Below are 26525 nucleotides of genomic sequence, written 5' to 3'. Positions count from 1 at the left end.
CTCCTAAAGAAGAATTGTGCTAATAGCTCCCCCTTGTTAGGTCTTGCTGGAGTTTCTCCGTCAATAGAAATATACTGAGCAATAAGAAGACGTTTCCTAGCCTCGATGTAGAAATTACTCTCACAAAAACTGGCTTGAGGGTTTACCCCTGTGAGGAACTAGTCAGTTACAGAACCATAGAGAATTCTTAGAAAACAGAGGGGCAAATGTATATTTACTATCTATGAGAGAGGAAGCCCTCCTGTGTTTGGCAGGGACAATCTTTTATTTGTACTGGACTTAAGGAAAAATGTTCCTTAAAATCAGGAAAGTTCCAGGAAAACCAGGGCAGTTGGTTACCCTCGCTAGACTGCCCTGCTCATTGCAGGCTGGTTAGCATCCCTGGCTCCCAGCCACCAGTGGTGAGAACCCCACCCAAACATCCCCAGACATTTCTGAATGCCACCTAGGGGTAGGAACCACTCTAGTCCACAGTATTGGGGCACTCTGGTCCTCTTGTTGAGGCCATTACTGAAGTAAGGTGGATGCGGGAGTTTACCTTCAGTCTTCAAACAAACAAAAATCCAAATGCAATTAGTTTAAATGCCTCTGGCACAAAGAAGGAGGAGGTGGGGAGAGATGGCAATGTTAATCAAAAATCCAATACATGTTAAAAAATAAGAAAATCGATCCTGTTTATAAACTTACAGTCAATGTTTCATCATTTATGGTTCTTATTCACAAATAATTACTGGGTCTCACAGAATTTTCAAATTAATATATATAGTCATGCAAGATATCCAACATTTAGGTAATTTGAAAGCATAGAAGAGATAATGGACCTCCATTTCTCTCTCCCCCTCCACCCCCATCCTGTCTCCTTGGAATCAAAGAATCAGTTCCTAATGAGAGTACCTCCTTCAGAACGGATGAGACAGATAGGTGGCCTCTGACTTAGGAAGGCTAAGGATAATATCGTATGTGTAAGGGCAGGATATATTTTGAAAAATTCCTCACTAATTATAGGGCTGGTATGTCGAACTTCTGTTCATGTTATTATATGTAAAAAATACAGATGCTACAGCATGATTATTGACTTAGAAAGCCCAGCCTGGTTCTATTATGTAAAGGAATTTAAAGAGATTTTGTTGGGTAACCTTGGTTGAAATACATTTTCTTACATTTCAGAATTGGTCAGTATATTCTTTATTTAACCTGACTGATCCTTGTCCTCTCCTTTTAAACATAAGCTTGTTCACAGAGATACAGCCAGAAGTCATGTTGTCATGACAACAGTTACACGCTGGGAAGAAAGACTCTTTTCAAATGGCCAGTGACTGCTTTTTTAATCACTGATTTATATTGATAGCAAAATTAAATAGGGATGGAGAATTTGTAATTATATGTTATTTTGGCTCAGTATTTTCATTTCTGTCACTGATGTGTCGTTTTTAACCACACATTATAATACATGAACTTTACACTAATACACGCAGTACCATCTCATCTGTTTTCTCTCTTGTCAATAACGTAATTCTCAAAACATATGGAGTCTCCTGCTCAAAACTTTCGGTAGCATTTTGTTGCCTGTGGAATAAATTCTATGGTTGTGTAGGGGGCCCCATGGAAGGTAGCAATGTTCTGTCTCAACAGCATCCGTCAGGGACCTCACACAGCTGTGGTCCTTGACTCTGGTCTTCAGGAGCCGAGGGAGAGGGGGGTCTCACACAGGGAACTATAGTACTGATGTCAATTGAAAGAAAGTATACAGTGTAAGAGCTGTGAGCTGAATTTTATTCAGGGTCTTACTGAATAATAGCCCAAGAGACAGCCTCTCAGATAGCTCTAAGGAGATGAGGGCAGCCAGTGTGTATATGTACGGTTTTGGCCAGGGGACATGTACAGCCCAGCATCCATCTCAGTAAAAGGTCACTGCTAGTCATAAGGATCAGGTTTCTCAGTAAGTGATTTTAGAGCTTTTCTATGTATGGGGAGATGAAAGAATCTAGGTTCATTAATTTTTTTTTTCCCTGAGATATCTCTAACCATCTAAAGGGCCTATTTTTCCAAAACAGTGCCATATCCTGTTTTCCATCCTGAAATCCTTTCAGGGTGTACTGTTTCGGTCAGTGGCTGCAGTGGCTAATGACTTGATCCTTGTAGAAGTCGATGGTGGGCAACATTCTTTGTTTGTATACTGAGTAGAAAATTGCCCTAAATAATGTGGGTATTGATGAAATGTGGAGACATTGCTGAGTATTTGGCACTTTTTCATCGTGTTCTCAAGTAATCTCAAGAAAATAAGTTATCTAACTCTGTTCTTCTCCAAACCTCTCAGTCTGCTGCTCCAGAAGCACTGACTTCTGGTTAATTTGATGGGTAATCGTTGACCCTCTGTTATGTGCTAAACATCGCACTCAGTGCTAGGGACACAAGGGTGAAAATGCAAGACTTGTGCCATAAAGGAGCCTAGAGGCCGTTAGTAGGTGGCTGGATGCAGGAAGAATAGTCCACAAGGACCACGTGTGTCAGAGAGAGAACAAGCAAGGGGCGGGGAGGAAATTACTGAATACTGTGGGGCCAACTGGCATCCTTCAAAGTCCAAGGACCTCCATTCCTGGGCTCTCAGATGTCTGCCTTCGATCCCTCCACAGATAAAGTACATTCTTTACTGGGCATGTTTCCCCTAACAAACTAATAGCCCTCAGTAATGCCTAATCTCACCGTAGCTCAGGCTGTTTTGTTTCAGCCATGCCTCCGCCTTATCAGAGTCATGAATCCCACTGCCCTTCACGGATCCTAAACTTCTTACCTCACCTACAGCCAATCAAAAACTTGTGCACGAGCTGATCACACAGCCCCCAACACATTGCGTTCACCAACTCCTCCCCCCAGTAATAGACCCTGCACTTTCATCCTGGGCTCACACAGGCACCGCCTGTCTGTGTGGCCCGCCGTTGACTGGGCAGTGCAACCCAACAGGCTTTCTTTCTATTCTCATCCTTTGCCTTTGGTAAATTCTTCTACCACCCACAGACCAGCCTGCCATGTTCCCCGTCAAATACGTAATCTCTAAATTGTTACTGCCAAGGTCATTTTGATTTTAAAAGCGCCACCCAAGAGTGGATGCTTAAATCATATATTTGTGTAACTGTGTTGATAAATCGTATCAGGGTTTTCCAGCTATATCTCATTATTTTAAATCATGGCTTCAGAATGAGTTGTAGTAGAATTTTTCTTTTCCTTTAGTCTAGTTTCAAGGGCTGGGCTTGCATTTCTGAAGAGCAGCATTATTCCTAAAGAAGTTTTACAGTGAGAGCAAGGCAAGGTTGTGAGCAGTGCAAAACTGTTGGCAAGTCCTGACTTAGAATTTTAAAATTTAATCCTGAACCACTTCTAATATCCTTCCAGTCATGGGGCCACAGTATGTTTTTTTCAGGATCTTCCAATTTGAGTCTCCAAAGGAATTTTTATCGAAAGGATCCCTTGTTGTACCCCTGGCCTCCTGGAAGCCTCCAGATCAGTGCCATCCATTAGAAATAAAATGTGACTGCTGTGTATAAAATAGATAAACAACAAGGACCTACTGTATAGCACAGGGAACTATACTCAATTTCTTGTAATAACATATATTGGAAAAGAATCTGAAAGATTATATATGTTTTTATAACTGAATCCCTTTTCTGTTCACCTGAAACTAACATTGTAAATCAACTACACTTCATTAAAAAATGAAATTTAAATTAAAAAAATACAATGTGAGCCACATATGTAATATTGACTATTCTAATAGCCACATTAAAATAAGTTTTTAGAAGGTGAAATTAATTTTAATCATGTATCTTATTTTTAACCCAATATATCTAAAATACTATCATTTTGACATATAATCCATATACAAATTATTAATAAAATATTTGTATTCTTTTTACCGTAGTGAATTTTAAAAATTCAGTGTGTGTGTCACACTGGCACCACATCTCCACTCAGACTAACCACGCTTCATGTGCTCAGTAGCCCCAGGTGGCTAATAGCTACCACATTGGACATCACAGTTCTGGAACTTTGGGCTTCTTAGAGCCCTGGGCTGCCTCAGTAACTACCTAAACAGTGGCTGTTATCTTTGGTGGTTTTTCAAAGTTAGTGTTTTTATTATTAAGGAAAATATGTAACTGTAAAAAAAAAAAGTGAGTTTGATTTGGACCTCAGTTGCGGAAGTTAAGTTAATCATAGATCACAATTCATGATGCGTTTGCATCACTGGTCCATATAAAACATCTTGTTTTATGTTATCCTGTCTTATTCCGTTACCCCACTCCCGGTCTCTCCACCCATGGGCAGCCATCCTAATGTGTAGAATATGTAACTTTTTGTTCAAAAGTATACTTGCAGTGTACATTGTTGTTTTGTGTGTGTGTGTGTGTGTGTATGTTCTTAATTTATTTAAAGAGTATTTTTTTCCCCATGTGATGTGTTTTAAAGATCTATCCATGAAGCTGGGCAGATTTTTAACGCACTGTTTCTATCTGCTGCATGGCACACTGTGGTGTTTTACTTTTCCCCTTGTGGAACGGAGGACTCCCAAGGTGTCCTGAGCACTGCAGATAACCTCGCAGGGAACACTCTGGCTCGTATCCGCCAGTGGAGCTGTATTCGGAGGTGTGTGAGCACTACACTTAGTATTGCTGGGTCCTAGGCTGTACATTATTTACTTGTTTTGGAGAAAAAATGGTATCTTTATCTCGTTTCTATTGATGAATACACTTTTATATAATTTTGTTCAGTGAAAAATAACAGCATTGTAGTTGTTGGTTGAATTAGCTCCTTTTAACCGGTAGATAGAATCAAATTATAGTTTGTTTTGTTTTGTTTTTTAGGAGTCGCTAACCAATTCAATTCTTGTAAATATCTTTCTCAGACAGACCCAATGGCCATGGAAGAGGTCAACTTTCCCAGAGTGACCAGTTGGAATCTGGGCCAAGTGCAAGTGTAGCCTTTATTCACAGTAGGAAAATGTGCAATTCTTGCTCCATCAGCAGATAGAATATATTTTTTAAATGAGGTAGTCATTAGAGCAGAAAGTGGAAGAAAAAAAGTTATTACCCTTAAAGATAAAGGTTCATGGAAAGTGTGTGCTGAAAATGCGCACTTGCTTTTTATAAGTAATTTATATTGTTTGTTTTTCCAAGAGAATTAAAAACAAAAGCAGAAACACACAATGTTTTCTTTCAGTCAACTCCTTTCTGTTCCTGGCTCCATGGTTAGGTACTTTCACTGTAATATTTTCTAAGGGTAAGGGTTTGGGGAGTGGGGTGGGGGCGGTAAGTTCTCTCAGTTCATTCATCAAAGCACGTCTGTGACACAGGAAGACACACAAGTTTGTTTTTATAAGGAAGGAAGCACAAACAACTGTCTAGGGTGAAGTTCTCCACATAGTCATACACTTGTCCCTACTGGTTTCTGCCTATTTGCGTGCAACAAGGAAGACTTTGACATGGCATCTGATTCATTCACTTCAAAAGAGTGTTACTTCTGAGATCTAAGGATCATTTTTTTGTGATGAGCAGAGTCTTCTCTCAAAAGGGCTTTAGGTTATAGTAATTTCTTTCAGAAAGCAATTGGAAGAGTTGAGGAGGAAGATACTTAGAGCATACCAGAATTCAAGAACAGAGAGACCATCATTTGCAAATGGACAGTAATTACAGTAGATCTGGAAAGAAGGAAATGGAGCTAACCCAGAACAAATACTTTGTATGAATCAGACTTTTCACAAGGGAGAGGCTTGGATTTTGAGATGGAGGGGGGGAACTATTTCTGTAGCATAATAAATGTGGACTCCTTCCCAGACACCCTGCAGATAAGAAATCTCTAATGCCTCAAGAACATTTTTCTAGTAGGAAAAAGGTTTTAACGTACTGCCTGGGATTCGAGGCTTGATGGGTTAACCAGTACATTTGTGGGTGAATAAAAACTAGCAAAGTGTGATTTTACTTTCTTTTTGCATGTTATAGCAAAGTAGAACTCACCTGGGACCCAGGAGGCAGGCAGTTTAGTGGTACATGCCACACGCCCATTTTTCCCTTCCCTCCCTCCCTCCTTCCTCTTTCCTCTTTTGCTGTCCTGTAGCTCTCATTTATAGAGGTATCACCTAGGCATCCTCTACAGTTTCAGAGAATGAGATGTGAAAACAGGGAGTCACTCCCAGCTACATCCACTTACCTTCAGAAAACTTACATTGCACATCTGTGTGTGACATGTTTGTGGTATGTTGGTTGATTAAAATAAAAAGAAGAACAAACCTGAGTCTTGGCTTTAAGGAACTACAGTCTGTTTGATTTGTGATGAATAACATCTCTATGACACTGTTTCTGAACTTTTTGTTACTGAGAACCCACAGCTTAAACACCAAACAGTTCCATATCCTAATCTTTAAAGAAAGGAAGTCCTTCTAAACTTTGAACACTAATTTATTGTTTGAGATTTTTGAGAATAATTCTTCTGTTTACTTGTCCTTTCCTGGAATTTTGGCTCAATTACCTAATAGTGTCTTATGCTAGATTCTATTTTGAGAAGCATAAAAAAATGACACTTTCTACACGTGCATCCCTGGCAGATGGGATCCACAAATACCCCTGCCTCTTTTCTGCCAGTAGGTGCAGCATCTTTGAAAACCTCAGAGCTCTGCATTTCACTCTTTCATTGCTGGAGAAGAAAGACCAAGCTTTTGCGCAGGTGTGCATCAGCTAATTGGTTTTGCCATTTTGTTTTCCCTGGAAGAATCTGTGCTTTTCTCTCCTGACCTAGGAGTCGGGGAGGAGGATGGTATAGATCAAAAAATCAAAAGCTTTGAATCAAATGAATGGCTGGATGTCATGGTTGGTTGAATCCTGACAGATTCCTTTTTTTGAAGTTTGTGAAAAATTAGGCCCAACACAATATCTGCATTTGGTATTTTGTATTTTTTTTACAGTAATTGGAGATGAGATTAAGGTGCTTGACTTGGTGGGTGGTGAAAATGAATGAATGATAACCAATGAAGTCATATTCCAACAATATGCTGTTTTGGAAAGTGTTGGAGGAGTTGGGAGTCAGAAGCCTGGGCTTCTCGACTCAGCTTTATAATTCAGATCCCTGTAGTTTGGTATTGAATATAGGGTTGCAAAGCTAATCTATTAAAAGCTGTTTCTTTCCCAGTTACTGGGTCTGGAATTCAGTTTCCTGCCATTAGATGAATGAGTTAGGATCAACTTCAACGGCTAGGAACACAGGACTCTAAAATAACAGTGGTTTATTACAGTAGAAATTTATTTCCCTTTCACATGGAAGCTGGCAATAGCAGTCCACTGATATGGTGGCTCTGTTCCACAAAGACCTCAGGAACCCAAATTCCTTGGCCTTACTACTCCTGCATCCCTAGGGTATAGTGTGTGTACTCATGGTCCAAGAAGACTTGTCTGTCCCACACAGCAAGAAAAAAAATGTGCCTACCAGCTATTTTATAAGGAAGATTCTTAGAAGCTTCCATACAATCCTTATACTTACATCCCAATAGTCAGAATGTTACCTGCATTGCCACACCTAGCTGCAAGGGAGGCTGGGAAATGTATTCTGTATTCTGCATGGCCATGTGTCCAATAAAAAGGAAGAAGACACTGGATATTGATGAACACCTTGCAATGTCTCCTATCTTTTTTATGAGCCCCTAGCACAGGCTTCTCATAGACAAAAGGAAAAGTACAGAATGGTTTTCCTGGTAAACTTTAGTATTCAGGGGGAAAAAAAAAGTTTACACATAATTACCTATCGTACAACATGATTACAATTTAGAGCAAGATTACAGTATAAAACCACCTAGATGCAGTGTGAAGCCTTCATCAGTCACCGCCTTCTACCTCCAGGGCCGTTTACCGCAGGCTAAGTTCCTCTTAGATTTGGTGCTTAGGAAGAAGTTTCCTTTTTTGATAAACTTCTTTTATCAGATGACTAAAACTTTGTACATTTTAGGGGCAAGAAATTAAATTTCTTCTCAACTCCATGGCTCTATTTTCTTGTGTTATTTTATTGGTTCAAGTACATTTATATCTTTTATATAAGCTGCTTCAAATTCTCTTTTAATTTAGGTGTCAAATAAATATCTCAGAGGAGTAATAAAAAATAGCTTTTACCCTGATCCTTATAAGTGTGTTTTTCAAAGTTAATCTCAGAAAAATATTTCTCTCTGAACTCCTCCACCCCATTTATAGTCTAAAAATCCTATCTTACATTTTGCATCAAATATTAAAGCTTATCCACTAACCACTCTGGCAGTCCGAACAAATTACTTCAGTTATGCTGATTTTTTTATGGACACTTAACCTTTAAGAATGCACTTAACAAAAAGAATGGTCCCCAAAGAAAAACACACTGAGATTCCTCCACAGGCGATGATAACCAGTTTCCCAACCTTGATCAAGTTATGTAACATTGCTGAAACCTGTTTCTTCGCCTGCAAAATGGAAATATCTCCTATACCTGTGTTGTAAGATCTCAGATGTGACTGAACTAGTTACAGCACTTTGAAAATTGTGTAGTGCTCTAGAGGTACAGGCTCCTGTTCTTGTATCAGAAACAAATATATACACTTTTATCTATGGGAGTATAGTTCTACGTGCTCCCACACAGAGATTTTGATTCTAGAGAAGATGGCACCTACTTCAACCTGCCCTTTTAATGTGCTGGTAAAAGGCCTAATTGTAATTTGTCGTCAAATACTTTGTCGATTTCCTAGACTCTCAACAACCATCTTTTGTCTAATACTTAACTTAGGTGGGAAGTCAAGTCCTGGCACACCACCACTGAGAATAATAATGACCTTGAAGTTGGTTGAGGCAACCCCCAAAATAGCTTCCACTTTGTCATCATTGCTGCTGTGTCCTAGCCTGAGGAGGACCGCAGCTCTAAGAGAAAAGTGTATTGAAGACCCTGCCAAAACAGTGGGAGAGAAAATTGGCTCTATTTAATATACTCTCAAACCTGTCTACTTTGAAAGATAATGGTGTGGATAGTAATCATATGTGTCTAATTGTATGGAAGCCAAAGAAGGATTCATGCCTGAGGTGGTATTTTTGTCTTCTCTTCTCTAAATGCTCACTGTGAAATAACAATCAGATGAGGAAGATGTGTGATTGGGTTGACTGCAGGTACGGCAGCTGGACCCGTTCTCTGAATAATGTTGTGCAGTTACCCTTTCCTGAATCTCTGTGTGATCATAGATCTTCCTGTTACACTGTGTTTAGGCACTAAATACTTAAACTGGAAAGCAGAGAATATTGGGGCTGACTTGTTGATCTTACAGCCACATCTGAATAATCCTTTCTGGTTTTGAATAGGATGTACTGCTGCCATTCAGTAGGTGAGTGGCACAGTCAGACAACTGGAGGGAGAAGTAATAAACCTGCCCGGCAATTTTATATACATATGTTGTGATCTTTACTTTTTTTAACTGAAGTGTAAGTTGATTTACAATGTTGTGTTCATTTCTGTGATCTTTACTCCTTCAAATCACCAGGTTGCTGATTGCAAGAGCATGCCCACCTGTGCCCCTTCTCCATTTTTTATTATGATTATGGCTTTTGAATTTCAGAGATTTGTTGGTTCCAACAAAGGTGTTTCCCAGCACTTCTTAGAAAAACAAAATTGAAGTTATAGAAATGACCTGTAGCTTTCTTAAAGTAAAATATGAATGTCCATTCTAGTTTTAAGGTTTTATTTTTACTTTTTTTTTTTTTTTTGGCAGATTGACACTTAAGCCTGTGGCTTCTAAGTAGTGGATTGTAAATTTTGCTACTTTGTACTTTGTGCACATTATAAGGAAATAGTGTTCTTAGGTAATATTTCATATCATCTTAAGATTTTAATATCTCCTTTCGTGACTTGTAAGAAAAGCCAGGTTTTATTGTGTGTTTCAAATGAGACCTTCTGATGATATTTAAAACATAGCCAGGTCATAGGAGTAGCTTCAATTAAATGTATGTAAGGGGATGGGTGGATAGATGGATTATTTACCGTAGGTACCAATTTTCCCTCTAGATAATTTTTATCCACTTACATCTCACACTCTTTAGTTTTCAGATTTGTCTTTGCAGAGTCTCTGTGACTTTGTGTTTTGATTTTGGTTAACAGTCTGTGAACAGAGAGGCATAATCCATTTATTTTCCACCATCATCTTGTCGGTTCCTATGTACATATTTTCCTGAGGACATGACTTATAGAGCAGAAGCAGTCTCAAAAGAAGGATGTCTTAAATAATAAAGCAGACTTAATAAGTGTTTTGTTCTGATTTCATTTCTGCTTCTTTAATTGTTCAGCTCTAAGACATAAAGTAGCCACTTACTGATTAAAGAGAGGCCACCTACTCAAACCAGGGTGTTCTCATGTGATACATTGTTTCTGAACTGACATGTGAGTGGCTAATTTTATCATCTAGTTTTTTTTTTTATTTCATCTAGTTTTTTTATTTTTAATTTTTTTTATAAGTCTAATACCTAATACCTCTTTGCGAAGACTGCCCTATCTCCAGGAAGTATCATTTAGTTTTCTTGATCTTAATAAAAACTACCTTTTTTGTAAAAATATGTTTAGCTTAGAAATCTTAGTTTTTCAATGAGATGCACTGTGGTTGATGCCATTTAAAAATATTTTGTATTACAGAGCATTTTTCCCCAAAACCACATTAGAATGAAGTAATTAATAGCAAATAATAAAAGACATTTACTGAGTGATTTTTATGTGCCTGGCTTTGCACTGGGCACTCAGTTCCATATCAACTGTATGGTGTAGGAGCTGTCATCAATTCTGTCACCGTCGGCAGACAGGCCATTCATTAGAAATTGAGCTGTTTGTCTGAGGTCACACAGCTCGCCAGCATTGGAGCTGAGATTCAAGGCCGTCGGCTCACTCCAGAGCTCCTGTCTGTGATGGCCCTGGAACAAATTCAGCGCAGTAAGCTCAGCAAAGACTATGTCCCCGGTGAATTTAAATTAAGAAATATTGTGTTGATCTTATGCCAAAATACTTGATAAAAATACACAAAGTGTGTAGTATGACGAGGCCCAAATCTAAGAACCATTTAAGTAGTGAGTTCTTGGAATATTTAGTCAAGAATCTTTAACAGAAAAATCCTTATCTATAAATAAATCCCTATTTCAAGGTCACTTAAAAAATCTTAATTTTTTTTAAAAGGAAAATATAGGGGAAGGTGTTAGGAAATTGTTAAGAGTTTTGTTACAACTGTAAAAAGAATGCAACCACAGGAAAGGTCAGCTGAGTACAGTGTGTAATTTTTCTGAGGCTGTTACAGACACTTCAGGGTCTCAAATAGGCCCTGCAAATAAATATGAAGAAATAGCAGAGGCCCTGAAACTTATTTTGGTGAGCTTTCCTCCCCTCTGTCTGGCAGGCGGTGGGTCAGGATTCTGAGAGCTCACAGGTTTTGGACATTTGGGGCTCATTCCCTTGTTTCTGTAGTCATTGTTTTTGCCAGTTCCCTTGGCTAAGGACGGTTTCACACTAGGTTCTGAGCAGCCTCCGTGTGCTGCCTGGAGCCCTTAGCAAACCTGTAAAAAATGATCTGGACCTGGGGTCCTGGCTTCATGCTCTTGTCTTGAGAAGCTGATGACAAAGCTGAAGGGAATGAAGAGCCTTCTTGCTGTCTGTCTTCTAACAGTGAAGTTCTGGGTCCAGAAAAGGTAAAGGGACCAGGAGGTGAGTTAGAGAAGAAGAGAGGCAACAGAAGCAGATCACCAGTGCTCACAGAAAGTGTTTTAAAGCTAGTCTTAAAGCGTTTTAAATTCAGCTAGTTTGGATTAAGGCGTCTGCCTCCCTCAGGAATAATACTGCTCAAAAGAGTAGCCAGCAGCAGCTGCAGCTAAGACTTCGGAAGAGGTTTTTCTTCTTGAAGAATGGGAGCATTGTGCAGATTCCTCTTCTGATTTTGAAAACACAGACCTCACAAGAGCTTCAAGAGTTTTCCCTTGCAGAGGGGGTGAATCCTGAGCCCTTGTGGCCCTAAATCTTATCCGAGACCACTCACCTCTCATTCAGGTGACTTCCTGTTGTAATGACATGACAGGCTCTTTCCTACCACTTGGCCTCTGCACATGCTGTTCCAGGAATGCTGTTCCCTTGTCTCTTCCCAAAGGCAGCCCCTTCTAGTTCAAGGTGACATTGCTTCTGCCTCAGACCAGCCTATCCACATAGCCCACCGCCTCCCCAGACACAATTGATCCCACCACCTAAAATGCCTCTTTTATTCATTACTGTGTTCTCAGCTTCTAAAATGGTACTTGGCACTCATAGGAGGCCCTCAGTACTAAAGAATGGATGAGTAAGTGGATGAATGATTGAATATAATTCACATTTTTTATTCTGCAGAGCCAATAGTTAGATGGTGTCTGGTGGGAAAGAATGATGACCTTTTCTGTTTCCCTAGGCCAGTGGTTCTTAAAATTATGGTCCTAAAACCAGCAGCATGAAATCAGCAACACCTGGGAACTGTTTGTTAGAAATGCAGCTTCTCAGGCCCCACCCCAGACCAACTGAGTCAGAAGCTCTGGGGGTGGTGCCCAGCGATTTGTGTTCTAGCAGGTTCTGCAGGTGACTGTAACGCTTGAGAACCACAGCCCCGGGGAAGGGGGGTGGGTCACGGATGCAGGGTCCAAGTCTATCTGATGACCTCTGCACCCCAAGCCCTAGAACAACGCCTGGCACAGAGTAGACAGGAAATATTTGTTGAATGAGCTGATCTGTGTCCTCTTCCCCGCAGCTCCTCGTCCCGTGCCTCGCACACGGAAGGCACTGGGCGCACAAAAGTCGGGGAAGGAGCGAGTGCCGTTTGGAGTACCAGAGGGAGACCTTTTGTGCTCTGCACTGCAGACGCAGACGTTGCCAAATTTAGAATCGCAGCTCACCCATTCCTCCTCCCTGTGGCCTCCAGAGCAGTAAGGGAATTTCCAGCTGCTGTTAGATGCTGATTTGTTTTCATTTGACCCTTTGGTTCCTGCAAGTGAGCGCAGGGGAGAGGGTGATTGGAGGCAGGCTTCCCTCATGCAGACCCCACCCAGGAGGAGAGCAGAGTGAACTTGCAGGGGTGCAACCAGGCCAGTGGCACTGGGCCTGAGGCGCTGGAAGGGGCGGGTCCTTGCTGCTCACAGATGGTCTCCTTGTTCCTCCGCCAAGTATTGCTCTTGGCCCAAGAGGCTCCCAGCATAAGAGGGACTTTCTGGGGCTCTCAGCCTTGCTATTTTTACACTCTGACTTCCAGGCCCTGCTTCCAGAACAAAACTGCAAACAACGAAGGGCCACAGAGCCACTTAGAAAGGATACCTATAGCTTTCTGCTCCTCCTGCTGATCCGTGTCCCCTCTCCCCACCGTGACAGCGGCTTTGGTAGGATGATCATAAAGCTCCTTAAGTGTGAGATTCTATAGGGAAGGGAGGAGGGAGAATTAGGTACATCTTAGTCTCCTCAGTGTGCCTGGGGGTGGAATTTGATCCTCAGGCTTCTAATTGGAGGGGCTGCAGGTATGTGGACCCACTGCAGTGGCTGCCTGGGTTACTGGATGCAGATTTAGGGAGGGAGGCACAGAAAGAAGGACCCTGTGCAAAGCCCACATTGGAAGTGTCCTTGCATTGATGTACCCAGATAGAGCTCAGGGTGAATCTTGGTGCCCACACCTACCAGCTTTCCACCTTGGTTAGGTCAACTGGCTGGTCTCATCGCCTCAGACTTGAAGCCATTGTGTTCTTTCTTTTGTTTCTAACCTTATTTATTCACCTTCTAAATTCCCCCAAACTGTCCATACTGATTTTCCTCAGGTCTCTGAAAAAGTAACACCCATTTCTACGTAGGGATATAGTTTACTCCCTTGGCTTTAAACCAAATGGCTGTCCTCTCCGAGCCTGAGAAACGGAATGACACTAGTGTGTCCTTCACAGGGCAGCAGTGGCCACTCCACGAGCTCCTGCGATAAAGAAGCAATAAGGACAAAAAACTGGCCACCAAACTGGCTGGGTGTACGCTGTTGAGTTTTCTGTACATAAAAGTAATTTTAAAATTCTTCAAAAACTAACTAAATAAAAAAGAAACAATAAGGAGCTAGGTAATTCAGCCCACAGTCAGCGCCAGCATCCCTGTTACTTTTACTGTTACCACCAGTATCATTGTTACCCTCCTGAGAAACACATGGCTGCATTAATGGAACCTGGGTGTGAGCCTTGAAAGGCCCAGATTCTTGTCCCGACTTGTTAATATTTCCTCCCCACCCCTTGCCTTCTGGCTGGGATGTGAGCCGCTGATGTGGTGGTGGAAGTGAAGACATGCTATACTTTTTTTTTTTCCCTGATGAAGGCCCCAGACCCACAGTGGGGGGAAAAACTCAAGAATCATTACAGATACAACTGTATTCATTTGGGGATGTCTTGTGTTTGAGAGAAACCTCAGAAACCTTTAGCAAATGTGCTTCAAAATAGACAATAGGAGACATCTTTATTTTAAAAATTATGAAATATTTATTTTTTTACTTCCACATTCATGGAGAGACAGACAGACATAACATACACTTGGAGAAAGAGAAGGCTTCTGTGAAACAGAGGCACGGGGTTCAGGGCATGGTGCTTGACTGGAAGAAGCCCAGCAAGGCATGTAGAATCTGGTCTTGTCTGGCCTCCTCAGGTTCTTGGAGTCCAGCCCTGCTCAGGGAGTCTGGTTGACCTTCTTCTCCAGGGACAGAGTCACTGTCAGATTAGCTTCTTTTATCCTCATTCTTTCAGCCATGGTGATCAGTTACTCCCATACGTTCTGTAGTGAGCATTTTCCTTTGGACGTATGACAATATTTTCTTTTGGGTGGCTTTAGTGACCTTAATATATCATTATATTTTTGGCTTTGGAGACCTGTAATATGTAGTAATAATGATAATAGCAAAAGCAGTGACAGTGAACATTTGTGTAGTGAACATGCCTGTTACATGCCAGCCTTTATTCTGAGTGTTGTACACACTCCTCAGCCAGATAGTTACTGTTTTGATCCCTCTTTTACCGATAAGCATCTGAAGCCCAAAGAGGCTGAGTAACTTGTTCAAGGCCATTTACTTAGTGAGTGGCTCAGTCAAGATGGGACGGCCCCGCACAGAGTTGACCCTCCCGGTTTCTGTGCCCGGCTGCATGATGCCATCTCTAGCATCTTTGCTGACTCCCCTCATTTCTACTCTCACTGGACTATTCAAACATCTTCTGCAGCCTTTCTGCAGATTTCTCCGCTTTAACTCTTCTGTAACCCCACAGTTGGTCTGAGTTCCAGTCCTTAGGTTGGGCGACTCTGAGATGGAATACTGTGGTTTGCTTTACGCTCTCCAGTGCCAAATGGAACCGCCCCAGGTTACTGTGGCAAAGTGACTCACCCAGAAAGAAAGGAGTTCTGCGGTGTGGAATATCAGGCTATTCCCGCTGAAATCTCAGAACACCATGTTGTGATTTCAGGACACTGAGCAGATCTGACAAGGAGGGGTGCATGATAGACACTCAGTTTGAGAAAACTGCTGAGAATCAGGAGGACAGTGAAACTGCCAGCCCCCCTTTCCTTTCCGTAGCCTCAGCTCCGACGTTTCCAGCAAAGCTTCCCTAAGTAATTTTCTGAGGATCAAAGGGAGTTGGAATTTTCTCCTCTAATCACCTGGTGTTGACAGAGTTCCCTGAGCGTGTCACAGTCTGCATGTCCTCCTTCATGCCTTGTCCGCTCTGGTCCCCATTTGAGGGCAACCATTTTAAGCTGCTCTGCAACATTTTGAACAATCCCTATGGCAGAAGCAGCTTCTTGGCGTTTAGATGTCTTGGTCCTGCTATGCTCTTGCCTTAGCTATGGTTCCAAATTGTTATTTTAAGCAAAATTTTAAAAACAAAAAACAACGGATCTCTGTTTTCAAGGAGAATCATACACACAAGATCAATATTTAAAACAGGTAAAAGTAGTACCACTATGGATAAGAGGCTCTGGATGGGCCTGGAATTCCACCTGTCTTTGTCCCCAATTTGAAAACATTTGAAAACCACTGACCTGTTGAGTAAAGTCCAGGGTACTTATTACGTACACTTAAATAGTGTGCACATAGTTTCATTTAGGAAAAGAAAGCAAATTGGGGCTATAAAGATGAAACAAAATGAAGTGTAATGACACTGAGACACCTCAGAAGGCATATTTCTTACTATTCCATGGAACCTATCAATAAAAAAAAAAAGAAACAAAATCTCAACTCCAGCCCAGGATCCTTTGGAATTTATCATATTATATTAGTGTTTCTTTTTGTCCATAAGAACATTCACATACACCTACAGGGGAAATAGACACTGCTCTTAACTAGAAGCTAGTATTCCTGGGTGTGGTGAGGTTGCTCTGTTTTATGAAACTGCACAGAGCTGATTTCTTCAGAATTCCTCTTTCACTGAGTGCCAAGTTTAATTGTCATCATTCAGGACTTCATTCGCTTATTTCTTCCTCCTCTTTGTTCTTCCTTCCTATCTTCTTTTCTTGCACCTACGTTATCTGTCTGTCCATCCAGATCTACCATCTGTCCACCATTCACCCAGCTCACTGTTACTGAATACCTGCCATGCTTGGTGTTGGGACTGTGATGGTGAACAAGACAGACATGATGTCTGCTCGCGCTCACCCGTGTAGGGTGCTGTGGAAGGGATTCTACAAGTGATTCTGAACGGTTAATAATATTGTAGATGTGCCCACCTCACTTCCTCCATCATCATCATCATCATCAATTTCTAGCAATGGAGTAACCCCCCTTTTAATTTTTATTCCAACAAAATCTCAGCAGAAACTAGAATATAAACCAAATATAAGTGACTGTCTGGGTTTGGTTGAAGGCAGAACAACCCAGCTCCTGCCATGCAGCCCAAGGCCCGTCTCAACCACTTCAGACAGCCGACCTCAAAGGCTGCTGACCGTGGTCTCTGCCCTCGGTCTGCCGTGATTTCCTGTCCTCATGGTGGGATGTGCTCTTCATGTAGGCTAATGTCCCAGCTGTAGAGGCAACTGGAATAAATGTGTCAATTCAGGCCCTCAGGCCTTAAAAAGCACAGAAGTGGTAACGAGCAGCCTCTTTACATGCTTTTCGTTTCTTGCCCAAGCTCATGGTCTGTGAGCCACTGGAACAGGACAAGGGAACACCCTTGGTAGGGTTCTCTCCAGCTTAATCCTGAGAACTTTTTATTTTGCCTTTTTTACCCCAGTGGAAATACTGAAAACAAAATAACAGCAGGAACAACCCTCAGCCCCTAAAAAGGAGAGGGGACAGAGGAGTATATTCACGTGTTTGTTTCAAGTTATTTCTGAAAATTTTGGGTATCTTGAAATTATTTAATCATGCTTAATCTCCTCTTGGGGGAGGGGAAATTTCCATCATAATTTGAGGCAAGTGGCAGTTTTGCTTCTGGCAGATTTAAATGAGAAAAGTGAATGCTGGGATGCCAAACGACCGCATGAATGCACATCTGTGCCCATAGTCTTAATCAACTTCTTTGTTTGGTTTCTTTTTTTCTTGCTGCGGCTGTAATAGCCTTGGTGACGCCTGCCCATGTGATGCAGTGACATTTGCACAGAGCAAGATCCACATACTTTCTCATGTGAATTGCTGTAAGGGCTCCAGCCTCTGGTGAATGACCACATAGAAAAGGGCCTAATCTTTAGAATTAAGTGATCCCCAGATTTAAAGCACAAGTTTACCAAATTTTCCTACCACAGGTATGTCGATGCAGCTGTCTGAGTCCTCCATTCTGCCTCCCTCTCTATGGATTTCTTACTTTCTCTTCTCTCTCCTCTTGTCTCTAGCATTTTAACCCATTTCATATTCAATCAAAGAAGACCCAAAATGAGATTTTTTTAAAGCAAATAGTTATCCAGTAAACTAATAAAATATTGATATAGACCAGGGATGGCTGAAATTGCCCAGCAGATGTATTTTATTTGCACCCCTCACACAGTGCTTAAAAAAATTATTTTTTTAATTTAAATGCCTTTGGATTTTGCATGTGCTTACCAGTTTGCCACAGTCCCCACCATTCTCTTCTGTATTCCACACCTACCTTCCTTCATGTATTTTCATCATTGGCCTGTTTCTAGAGTCTTGAATTCCAAGACTTTTCAACCTGCTTTTCTTGGAAATCTTCTGTGCGCAATTTAGAATTCTAGAGTATTACAAAAGACATGACTACTTTGTAGATGTTTATTGTCAAGTGGGAGGGAATCCAGTACTCACTTATAGAAAGCAGTTAAAAAAAATCAGAGTTGTACCCATTGTGGGAATGGTATATGATACCAACCAGTAAATCTTACTAATTTACAAAGGAATACAGTAGATTTTGTGTGTAATCTTACAAATACGTGATTCTGACTAAGGGATCTTAGCCTATTCATAGGGTTCTTGGAGCTGTAAGATGACTTGATAGTGGGTCCTTTATATCCATATTCTCAGGTGTCAACCTTCCAGTTCTTCCCTTGTTTCTTTCCACATTGTCCCTCTTACCGTACTTTGTACCTGTAGGGTGACTCGAGTTCTCATTTGGGCTGTGGACACATCTGCCTACAAAATTCTCCTGATGTTTGGTACTGAAATTGGAAGACTGTAATTGTTTTCTCTTTTAATAAAACCCTCTCTCTTTTTTTTCCTTTTGTTTTCCATTTTCCAGTAGATGTATGGAGTGATCACTCCTTTCAGACCGATCCGGATTTGCCACCTGGCTGGAAAAGAGTCAATGACATTGCTGGGACCTACTACTGGCACATACCAACAGGGATGACTCAGTGGGAACGCCCTGTCTCCATCCCAGCAGACCTTCAGGGTTCTAGGAAAGGGTCACTTAGTTCTGTAACGCCGTCTCCCACCCCGGAGAACGAGGTAAAATGGAGTATCTTTTTAATGGCTTAGTAGAGTGGATGTAACTTGTGATTTCTCTTTAGACTCATTGCTTCTGCCCCAACAGGTCATCAAGGTAAGCTTTTTGATTATCATGCATGTTGCATTTGAAACCTCCAAAATGCTTCCTCTTAGTGAATAGTGTTAATACCACCTTTCAGGGATGTTTTCATTTTTTAATGGCTTTTGGTCTCTTGAAGTACCCTTTCAGGTACAGAAAGTAAGAGAGGCTGATTAATGAGAAGTGGTTAAGATTCCCTGGGGCTCCCTGGGGCACTACTTTCCTCTGTGGGTGCCACTGCACGGTGCTGGTTCCATAAAATATTTACACACAGAAGAACGTCTCTTGGCCAGGCGTGTTATAATTACTGCATATCTTATTAATATTCTTGAGCTCATTTGATTGCATGGAGAGACTATCTGCAGAATAACCCTTGAGAGCCCTTAAATACTTAATTTCTAATTTTAAAAAATCTGTTTATTTAGCAGAAGTGACATTATTTTAGAAATAATGAGCAGCATACATTTGTGCTATCCCTGAGGAAGAAATCTGATGTTTAAACAAAGAATTTTGAGGTATTAAAATTTTTCATCATGGTACTTATTAATAGAGATTCCTGCAGCAAACCTTTGTGAATCCTGATAACAAAATATTCAAGAGAATTACAGTTGGGAAAGGTCACGGTTAAGTAATGGCTTTTTTGGAGAAAAGAGATTTGATCCCTGACACACAGGCATTTCTGCCCTTTTCTGGTCATGCTGTTTTCTTCTTTAAGCAACTCATTTTCTTTTTCTGGGAGGACATGGTAGGAGTTTGAACTGTATCTCTTACCCCAAAGCTTCTCTACATGTTTGTAGCCATTATTGCCCTTCCTGTCTTTAAAAGTAGACAGCATCTTCGATTAATTGACTTGCTCTTCTCTGGGAGGCAGGAAGACCTACATTCCAGCCACATCCTTGTTGTTCCTGAACTTTGGCATCTCACCCTGCCTGGGCCTCAAATCCTCCATCTTTCAAGTGATGGGTTGGGGCTGGCTTTACCCCCATTGACAGACCAGGGCCTTGGTTTGTTGGTACTTGGCCCTGATGATCAGACATGCGCTTCAGTTCCACTGAACTGCACAGGACTTTGCTTATCACTGGGCAATTTTGATAACTTCCTATTAATATAATATTCCTACTCCTTGAGGAAATCCCTTCCACTCATTTATTCACCTTGTGTTAGGTGTGCTGGAGGCTAAAAGTGAACAACACAGCCCTGCTCCTCGTGGAGCTTAGCGTTAAGTGCAGACCTCTTCCATCCCGGCCCAGTTGCCTCTTGGCATTTCTCCCTAGACCGCAGAGTGGTCTCCCGGTAGCCGAGCTGGCCAGGAAGCCCCTGTGCTCTCCTCAGTAAGGCCCAGAGATCCTCTCTCTTCCTCACCTGTACAGCTTGGCTCCTGGCGTCTCTGTTGGAATCCTTCTCTGTTCCAGAGCTTCATCCCCCTATTGCACCCCTTTACCTTCTTCACCCCCAGGAGTGCCCTACGACCAGAGAATGCCAGGGTGGAAGGGAGCATCGGGTACCAGTGTCCATCCCTCACAGACAGGGAGTCCGAGGCACAGAGGCCAGCGTCTGGCAGCCACACTGCGTCTAGAACTCACAGTTCCCGCATCCTCCTGAATTCTAGGCCAGAGTTCTTCTCACTCAGTTCCGCTGGCTTTGGGATCTCAGTCTGCCTGTTTTCTTTTTGTCCAGAGATGAGGAGATCTGAGATACTATTTCTGTTCAGTGAACTTCTTATCTCTTGTATGTGGAAGAAATGAAGTTCATCTCAAAGCCCACCTCTTGAGGCTGAGGTGTGGGTGGGGTAAAATCCAAAGAAGGCATCCCTGGGCTTTGATTAACATGGTAGGCTTTTGTTTTATGTTTTATGCAAGAAGTCTTGGGAAGAACACAGCACAGGTGGGCTGCTGCCCTGCGGGGAATCAGGTAGCAGAGCCCGCTTCAAATCCCTGAGCCTTCCCCTGATGCCCATCATCGCCTGTTCGGGCCCCATCTGTGCCTGCGTCCACCCCCTCCCACTCACTGCCCAGGCCCCATTCCCAGGCTCAGACTGTGTCCCACCACCCACCCATCCCACTTCCTCTCCTGGAGTTCAGTGTCTCCCTCACACATCTCCACCGCTCAGCCTCCCAGCGGCCCTTCATGCCTTACTGTGGCTTTCAGGGTATTTTCGTAAATGTCACTTCCCGTGCTCCCTTCAAGACTCCTCATGTGGCAGGGAGGACAGCTGTTACATTTCCCGTTTAGGAGAAGAGGTGACTGGGCTCAGTGCATTGAGTCAGCACGCACGTGGTGTCGGGCGGGCGTGCATCCAGGGCTCCAGCTCCGGCTCCTGCCCTCTGCCCCCACACTGGCTGACTTTGCACCTTGCGTTGTTCCGTTCCCCTGTTGTGTTGCTAACTGAGCCGTTGTGCTGGACACAGCCTCATCTCTCCAAGAACCTTGTTAACGGATGTGTCATTTTTGGAGTTTCAGAGCAAGAGTGACTCCTATCCAAGCACTTTAATAAACCAGTGGGTTCCTCAGATCAACCTTTCAGTTATTTGCTTCCCTGTACATAAGGCCATACACTAAGTCAAAGAACTAAGCGGATTTAAAAGGAAATAAGTTAAAATTATAGGAGCAGCGGGATGGGCAGGTGGGTAGAGAGGAAAGAGAGAGGTGGGGCTTGAAAGACAGCCTGCCGCATTCCCGGTCGTGCAGGTGCTGACACAGGTATTAAAGCAGAGGCACTAAGGGTAACGGAGTGCCTACAGGGCCAGCTTCATGCCTTCCCTCCTTACTCATAAAACCCTGTGCGCCTGTGCGAAAGTTCTCATTCCCATCTTGCATTTGATGACACTGAGACACAGAGTGTCCCTGGGAGTCGAGCTTGAATGGAGGTCTGCTGACCCCCACCCCTAGCCCAAGCTTCACTACGTGTGTATCGGGGGCTTGGAGGGCCTCCAGTCTCTTCATCTCACTCCAGGGGAGGGCTGTGTCATACTCAGAGCCTTCTACAAAATGACTTCTCTTAATAACCTTGTCTCAAGTGCTAATAACAGTTGAAGAGAAATGATTATTAATCTGATGCCATTTCTCTGATCCCTGAACAGAATATATTTCGACTAGTTTGGAAACATGAGAGAAAGCAAAACGTTAAGGGCGAGAATAAACTTGTAATATGTCGTGTAAACGCATATTTTGTTTAGCCTTATCCTGAGCTGGCTTTAAAAAAAAAAATCAAATAAAAAAGTGCCAAATCTGTTGACTCAGCTGCACAAAAGTTTGAGACTGCAGGCTTCCTTACAGTTTGAAGATTTTATATCGCACATTCCAAAGTTCACCAGGGAAGTGTTAAGCACGACGCGTGATGTTTCCTCTGTGTACGCCAGCAGTATTTTTGAAAGTTTATAAACTGGCCGGGAAGCATTTGCTGCTAAAATTTGGCACATGATGGTCTCCCCCAGCCCATCAATTTGTTCCAAATTATTTGGACGTTGAATTTTAGAGAGAAGAGGGAGCTACACAAAATGTTTTAATGGATAACTGTTGGCTCATAGACAAGTCTTACTTGGAATTTTTCCAGCTGAAGGCGTTTCCAGGTTCCTTAAGAGAGTTTGGGTGTCGGAGTGGGGAGTGGGTCAAAGCAAGGGAGGGTCTTTTTCTCAGGACTGTGGTCTCTTCTTGATCACAGTTTACTCTGTTCTTGCTGCATTGTTCCTAGAGTCCGGGAGGGAGGGACCTGAGCAGCTCTCTCCTTAGGAGGGGCAAAATCCCATGGATTACATTAGATTCTGTGGATTTTCATATACATGTAGAGATAAGATGACAGCATAAAGGGACCCATCTGTCATCAATTTTCTGAATTTCTTGACCTAATCAAGTAATCATGACATTTTAGAGCTGGCAAGAACCTTTGAGAAGCCTTTCTGTACTGATCATTGACCATTGATCATTGAATGGTATTTCTCAGCCCATGAGCCAAGGACTGTGGCCAGGATGACTTCTGAGGCTTGTAGAACATGCTGATTCCTTGGTCCCACCCCAGGCCACTGAGCTAGACTCTCTAAGGGTGGGGCCTGGGAATCTGCCTTTATTGTCATAAGCCTTGCAGGTGATTCTGTGTTGAGTTAGTACAAGAGCTGGCCTTCTAGTGAGTGTAGTCTCCCTGTAATTTATATGCCACCTTTTCTTAAATTCTTTGGCCTCATCCTAGCATCTCCTGGGAATTACTATTCTCGCCCCTCTGCTTTGAAAGCCCGTCAGTCTTTATTCCATAGAATCTCTTTGTAGTATTCTTACTTGTAGCATACCAGTCTCCCTCCTGGGTGGGGCAGGACCTGTCCCCCTCATCTTGTGTCCTCAGCACCTGGCGCAGTGCCTGGTATGTGGCAAAGTTCATTAAATGTTTGCTGAATGAAGGACTAGACCAGCTTCGTAGCTGAGGGAGCTCTGAGTTGACTTGGTGTAGCAGCAGAGCCGGCACAGGGCCCCAGGGCCCCGGATTCTCCTCTAGGTTACAGTTTCTAAGTCGTACTGCTGCTCACAGAGACCGATTTAATCGCACAAACATTTGTCAGTCTGTTTTCTAGTTAGTTTTTTTTTTAAATTTCTCTGAATTGTGTTTGATTGATAAACCGTAACTCTGTCCTGATCGTGTTGCAGCCAACAAAACACAGAAAGCAATTTTAAAAGAAGGAAGAAGTACACATACATATGAGTTCAGTGCTCATTAACACTGGCCTCTTCCTTGGAATTCCAGAATTCCAGGTGCTCTGCCATTTATCATCACGGCCACACATTCCAAGGCTTAAGTCTGGACAAAAGAAGATTAAGAAGCATAATTCATAACCCTTTTGTTGTCCGTAGGCCCTCAAACTTTTTATGCTTACGAATGCCCTTGTTTGTTTTCTCCTTGGAAAGAGCAGCGGATGAGGACCCTGCCATTCCCGGGACCCCCTCGGGCTTCCAGTCCCTGGGCTGCGTTCTTGACCTCACTCAGTCCTCGCTCAGGGAAGCCTTCTTAGCCCTGTCTGATATATGAGGAAGTGAGTTCACAGAGCAGATGAGCATAGAGGCAGGATTTGAACCCGAGCCTCCCCGCGGGCTGTTAGCTTGAGAACCTCGGAGGAGCCCACGGAGGTGATGTGATCACAGCTTCCGTCGACACCCCTGAGGAATGTTCCTGGGCTTCCCTCTCTGCCCAGCTCTCAGCACATTCAATCGTCCACTCTTGCTCTCCAGTTTGCATTTTGGTACCACTTCTTAGAGACTCCCTTGCGCCTCTAGGGACCTTCTCACCCCCTCAGACCCCATCCTCCAAAGAACACCCTGTTGGCATTGTCAAAGGAGCAACTCTAGTATTAGCTTTGTTCCAGCAGAAGGACAGTACGTCGTTTTTGTTTGATTTGTGGAATTGCTTTCCAAGATCCCAGAAGAGAAATATGGAAGAAGACAACTCAGTAGTCAAGGTCATAGAGTCAGATTCCCTTTGTGGGTCCACCCGTGTGATCATGGAGGGTGCCGTGCTCCAGGCTGGGTCTGTCCCCAGTGTCTCTGAGGAGCTGAGGCTCCAGGGCTCTCCCGGACCTGAGCGCGATCACTGCCATCGGGGTAAGGGGTGCTGCAGCCCGGCCAAGGTCAAGACAGGCACCAGCTGTCAGTCTGACACCAGCAGCCCTCGACTGTGCAAGGCTTCAGCTTCATTGCCTGAGAGATTCCCACTCGGGAGGTTGTTGCTCATGGAAGATGCGCTCTGTGCTTCCTTTACTGCCCTTTCTCTCTCTCTGTCTGTCTTCTCTGAGGCACGTTGCTCCACCTGCCTTCTCCCCTTTTATTGTCTTCCTTTTTGTCTCTTTGTTCATTGCTCACTCCCGCCAAGCAGACTACAGACTTTCTGTAGAACCAAAGCATCTCTGTTGGTTTCTTTTTTTAAAAAAAGTTATTAGCTAAAATGCTGTATTCTCTTTTCTTAAATTAAAAAAAAAAAAAAAACACAGATGAAGAAAATATATTGTTCTTAAAATTTAAAACAAATAGTTCTTGTCCTTGATTGCCCTTGATTTTTAAAAAGAAAAATTATGGTCATTCATATGGAGGAGAAAGTTCTTCATCCCTGATGTCAAGGAAAATTTTAAATATAGGAGGGAGAAAAGGTCTTTGGCCTGGTCAGAGCATGTAATGCTAGTTTCCCTTTTTCCTTGCTCGAGTTTTATGCTAAAGGAGTTTTATGCTAAAGGGTTTCCTTAGGAATACTCTTGTTACGTTAAAGTTTCGCAAAATCACTGCATAGGGCGCTTTGTTTATTTAAATCTGTAACGTGATTGTTGGAGGTTTGCCAGCTGACCCATGTCTCCATAGAGTGAGAGCCTAGGTTCTTAGAAATGTAATCAGTGGTTACTTCACAGGGACCTCTATGTCCAAAGAGTAAATACATAAAAAAAATTAAAACACACACATACAGAGAAGTGTTTCATTAAATGCCAAAACCTTTTCTGAATATTCGTTTTAAAAAAGGCTTTTCTTTCCCTCTCTGTAATCCCAACACAGTGTCTTTTGGGTAGCTGTTCTGATTTCAGATTCCTTTTGTCAAACATGCACACTTTTAAAAAAATTTCTCCGTGAGAACACAATTGTCTTGAGTCTTCCTAATTCAGATTACATTTTCAAAGTAAAACCTAAACGAAAACCAAATATCGCTCACGTGTTAACAGTGATGACAGTTTGGGGCCAAGCAGGCTTGTTTTCTTTTTCAAGAAGAAATTTTAGCTTAAAATTTGATTGTGTACTTGGTGTTTCAGGTCCTTAGCATGAGCGCTTATTAATCCCCCTACGATGATGACTCTAAACCTTTTTTGGTCACTGGCCCTCCTGAAAATATGAGAAGAGCTGGGGACCATCTCCCCAGGAAGAGACACGCACACACACAAAGCCCACACCTGTTTCACGGGGCTCACAGGCCCCTCAGCCGACAGGTTAGGTTCTCCGGTGATAGTGATTTTCTCCGCAGTGAAAACTGAACACTGCGTTTGGGCTTTGAGGAGAGAGGTGAGGGGCTGGGCAGCTTTCCTGCTCTTGTGCACAGTAAAAGAGACTGAAAAAAAATAATAAACACAGTGGTCTAAATTCTATTTTCTTTGGAAAAAACTGCAGGTTGGGTCCCGACTCCAAAAAGGAAAGCAGCAGTGGCACCAACTGTGCAGTAGTGACAGTGGGTCCAAATTTGCAGTGACTCTGCCCACAGAGGGTCCTACAGAGCCAAAGAAACCCATGTTTCAGCACCTGGGACATTTGAACTTAGCTGCCTCTGCTTTGAGGGCCTTTACAACTGTCTTAGTTGTGTGCAGAGGTTATGGGTCAGTACTCCCTTCTCATTTTCAAAGAATTTTACTTGAAAAGTTCCTTAGTTCAAAAGTTTCCCTTGTTGATCATCCAAGCAAAGAGATTAGCCTGACAAATCAGTGTGACAGAATCATAGGATGTGGCTGAGTGTTTTATTAGTATCATTTATTTCCCCAAATGTCACATGAATAATATTTGAATATTTGGTCAATATAATGG

General features: G+C 42.6%; 1 protein-coding gene across 20 annotated transcripts in view; it reads left to right on the top strand.

Annotated features, from left to right (window-relative positions):
- The window catches only part of APBB2 (amyloid beta precursor protein binding family B member 2), a 332928-nt gene that overhangs the window by 207312 nt on the left and 99091 nt on the right, over positions 1-26525 (top strand). For 16 of the 20 annotated variants that reach the window (XM_032496417.1, XM_032496403.1, XM_032496397.1 and 13 more), the window contains one exon: positions 18711-18919. In XM_032496417.1, coding sequence (XP_032352308.1) covers positions 18711-18919 — 209 coding nt within the window. The remainder of the gene's footprint in view (positions 1-18710; positions 18920-26525) is intronic. The other 4 variants (XM_032496430.1, XM_032496425.1, XM_032496409.1 and 1 more) reach the window with 1 other exon arrangement.

Source organism: Camelus ferus, chromosome 2 (assembly GCF_009834535.1).
Source record: "Camelus ferus isolate YT-003-E chromosome 2, BCGSAC_Cfer_1.0, whole genome shotgun sequence".
Lineage (NCBI taxonomy): Eukaryota > Metazoa > Chordata > Mammalia > Artiodactyla > Camelidae > Camelus > Camelus ferus.
The sequence above is the reverse complement of the archived record's forward strand: the minus strand, read 5'-3'. Positions and strand labels throughout refer to the sequence as shown.